This window comes from Ammodytes marinus (assembly GCF_949987685.1).
Source record: "Ammodytes marinus genome assembly, chromosome: 9".
Lineage (NCBI taxonomy): Eukaryota > Metazoa > Chordata > Actinopteri > Uranoscopiformes > Ammodytidae > Ammodytes > Ammodytes marinus.
Genome location: NC_137213.1, coordinates 27,600,751 through 27,604,545, shown reverse-complemented (window position 1 = coordinate 27,604,545; position 3,795 = coordinate 27,600,751). Strand labels below are relative to the sequence as shown.

The window sequence follows — 3,795 nt, the reverse complement described above, 5'->3', positions numbered from 1 at the left end:
GCAGCTTAAAAGCCAATCGCACAGCCGATTCCTGCCTCTGATAGCCTACGTTGACTCGCAACATAATGAGTCGCGGCCTCTTGTTTTCTCTCCGGTAACGGGCAGTCCATTACTGGACGACGAATACTAGACCCCGAATATAAGACGACCCGACTTTTTACGACCTATTTCCAGGGGAAAAAACCCCGTCTTATATTCGGACCAATACGGTATTCACCAGAATCGCTGACTCTACCTTCAAGGAATAAGTTAATCATTGTCCTTATCTCTGCTCTGTTCTACTGTCACAGACAGGGCTGGACTGGCCATCGGGCGTACCGGGCAATGCCCGGTGGGCCGGCAGGCATTTTGGGCCGGGCCGGGTCCATTAAAAAAAAAAAAAAAAAAACTTTTTTTTTTTTTTTTTTTTTTTGGACCCTCGGCTGTGTGACTCGGCCCGGCTCGGCCAAGTCACACAGCCGAGGGCCGAGGTCCCTTCCCTCTCGGGAGTGCCATGGACATATAAATGTGCGTGCAGGCTGTCAACTTCACCTGAAAGTTACCAGGCCATTACTCATTATGATTGGTTCTAGGCTAGGCCTGGCCCAATCACACACACAGCAGAGGGCCGCCCATTCAGAGGCTGCATTGAGTTGTATTATCACGCATTCAACTTGTACTCAGTAATTACGAGCATCTGACGATGGTCAGTTTTACGTTCAGGGCTGTCGGACTGCGGACAGGCTTGGGGGGGCCCAAGGCAGAGGGGGGCTGCACCCAAGAAAATAAAAACTATTTTTTTTGATTTTTTATTAATTTTACTGGCTCAATATAGGCCCCTGATCTTTGAAGGCCCGATATTTTTTATTTAGGGGCTATGAAGATCAGGGGCCTATATTGGGCCATTAAAAAATACAAACGAAGGGAAAAAATTCCCGAAGCTGACTGGATTTTTTAAAACTTTCTTCTTTCTGCTTTTTGGTCATTCTGTGTCTTTGAATCATTCCAGAAAATAGTACTAAATAGCTTACATAGAAAACAATTGATTTAGCCTTTGTTTTCTCCTCAAAGTGCACCAGATTGATGAATTTTACTTTAACATTTAAAAAAAAACTTCCGGGGGAGCATTCCCCCGGACCCCCCTAGAAGGTCGAGGGTCCACGACACAGTCTCCCAAATTCCTGTGAGAAACACTGTGTGTGTGAATGTTTATTAAGAGTCATTAGACCAGGGGTTGTGTTCAAGTACGCGTAATAATCTGGTCATTCATCAATAGAAAGATTGTGTTGTTATCTGGCTCAGAGAGGGACCAGTCACTCATACGTTTGGGACTATAGACAATCAAAGCTTTTACATGTTTGTATTGTAAGACCGCCTCTCAGAGAGCCCATCAGGACTTTCTGTATAGGGGCCCAGAATTTGGTGCAACACCCCTTCCTCCTCATATCGTATAAACGGTGGGCTGCCATGGCCAAAAATGCCAGGGCCGATTTTTTGTCCCAGTCCAGCCCTGGTCACAGAGACCTTCACTGGTAAACTCTTCAGTTCATCAAGAGTGTAAAAATATGGAAACATCCTCTCAGTGAAAGTGTGTGTGATGGTGTGTATGTGTGTGTTAGTATCAGCATCAGAGAACGACAGCTTTCCTCTGTTCCAGTCCAGATTCACTCTGATCCTCTGTGGCTTCTTCTGCACTTGGAGAACAGTGGCTGGACCTGGAAGTGATCGTGATGAGTATTTACCTTTATGGAACCCTATAAGCCATAATCCGGACTGTGTGAGTCCCTTCCTCTGGACAGACTCTGCTAACACACCCAGGCTCCAGCCTGTACTGTCTCCAACCTGGACATCCCAGCTGTGAGTTCCTGAGTTAAAGCCCTCAGAGCCCAGGACAGATGGGTAAGAGTCAAACCTCTCTGGATTATTAGGAAGCTGCTGTTCCTCTCCTCGTCTCACACTGGTCAGATCTTCAGACAGGATCAGTGCTGGATGAGCAGAGTTTGGATCCAGAATCACAGGAGTGTAGGAGACCATGTCCTTCATCTTGTTCCAGATGTTGAAGGTCAGGTTGCCCAGGTGTTTGGCCTCGTCTATCAGAGCTCCTGAGACCAGCTGTGGATCATCCAGCATGGGTCGCTGCTGGACCCTCTCCACTGCAGCCTTGTAGTTCTGCAGGAATGAGACGTCTTCAGCTCTCAGCTGCTCCTCTGTGGCTCTGACTGTGTCTGAAAGAGCTGCTATCTCTCTGCTCAGAGCCTCCATCTTCTTCTTCATCATCTGACTCTTCTGCTTCTCTTCCTTCCTCAGTGCAGAGATCCTGGCCTTCTCTTCCTCTTCTAGAAACTGGTGAAGCTTCTTAAACTGCTCCTTAATCTGCGTCTCTGTGCATCGGGCCTGGACCTTTATGTGTTTTGATGTTTGATCAGACTTCACTTTAACTTGTTCAAAAACCTTTAACTTTTCCTTTAAGGGCTCCAGAGTTTCCTGAAGTTCCTTCTTGTGTTGTCGAGCAGCTTCATTGATGGGTCTGAATCGATGGCCGCTGTGTATTTCAGAATCTCTGCAGATGTGACAAACTGGCTGCTGATGGTCCAGACAAAAGAGTTTGAGTTTCTCAGAGTGCAGACTGCAGAGAGCCTCTGAAGCTCTCTGATCTCTCTCCAGTATGAAGGTCTCACAATGGTTCTTTAAAGCCAGATTTATAGGTGGTTCTGCCTTTGAAGATCTTCTCTTGCAAACTGGACACTCATGTGTTGGTTTCTCTCTCCACCAGTTCTTCAGACATTCTTTACAGAAGCTGTGGCTACATGACAGAAAAACAGGATTTCTAAAGACGTCGTGACAGACCGAACAGCAGAGATCCTCCCCTGATCTGGAAGCCATTTTGTCAGTGAGCTGAAAACACAACACACAGAAAGTAGTCAAACGTGGCTCAATTCCCTCGTCTACTAACTTCTCTCTAAGCCCGAGTCGTCTTTTTAGTCAAACTCACCTTCCGTGTGTGGAGTGTCAGCAGGTAAAAGCAGTAGTGTGGAAGTTTTCAACGTGTCTCTCCTGTTGCCGAGCTTACTCTGAGTAGGTTGTTAGTTTGCTCTAAAGGTGAATCTGACTGTGTGGTTTTCGATCCTTGAGTCACTTTATTGAGGAATGAACAGGGTGTGTTTCAGTGCAAAGTACTGACTGATGGTGTGCAGCAGGCTGACACAACAACTATTTTTATGTTCAAAAGGTAGTTAGATTGTAGATAGAATGTCACTCGGCTTTCCAGCCACCGATTAAGTTAAGATGTGTTTTGCATTTTTTTTAATATATTTGCATACTTTATTGTCCCAGTACAGAAGTTTATACTTCCTTAAAATAAGACAGTGGTGGTAGGTGTTTGACTTCGGTTCCAAGACTTTGAGGGTTTATTTATAGTGTTTAAACTGGTTTAAGTGTTGTTTTATTGGCTTGTGCAAAACTAGTCAAACGGTATGTGAAATGTGACATTATTATAACATTCATATATACTGTAGCTTTGCTGCATCAGTGGCAATTTAATTTCTAATAAATCAAAAATTAAAATGAACCCTATGACTTTTTTTTACATTATATTTAAAAGACAGTTGGGATTCGATCAGGAGGCCTAGATCATTTTTCTGCTACATCCTTTTTAGAGAAAATCATGGCGACTGTTTTAGATATATTGAGTTGAAGGCATGATTGAATCATCAAAGTTGAGATGCGGTTCAGTGCATTAGTGAATTTTGTTGCAGCCGGAAGTTTAGTGCATGCCATATGCATAAATCGCAGCGTCATCAGCGTAAAGTTAATCTC

General features: G+C 44.5%; 1 protein-coding gene across 1 annotated transcript; it reads right to left on the bottom strand.

Annotated features, from left to right (window-relative positions):
* Positions 1–1,292: 1,292 nt before the first annotated feature.
* LOC307255451 (E3 ubiquitin-protein ligase TRIM35-like) lies at positions 1,293–2,868 on the bottom strand (the record flags this gene model as incomplete). Its single annotated transcript, XM_080034136.1, has 2 exons — positions 1,411–2,868; positions 1,293–1,310 (listed from the first exon to the last, which is right to left on the bottom strand). The coding sequence occupies exons 1-2, from the start codon at positions 2,860–2,862 to the stop codon at positions 1,293–1,295; spliced, it is 1,470 nt and encodes a 489-aa protein (XP_079890262.1). The 5' UTR covers positions 2,863–2,868.
* Between the last annotated feature and the right edge of the window lie 927 nt (positions 2,869–3,795).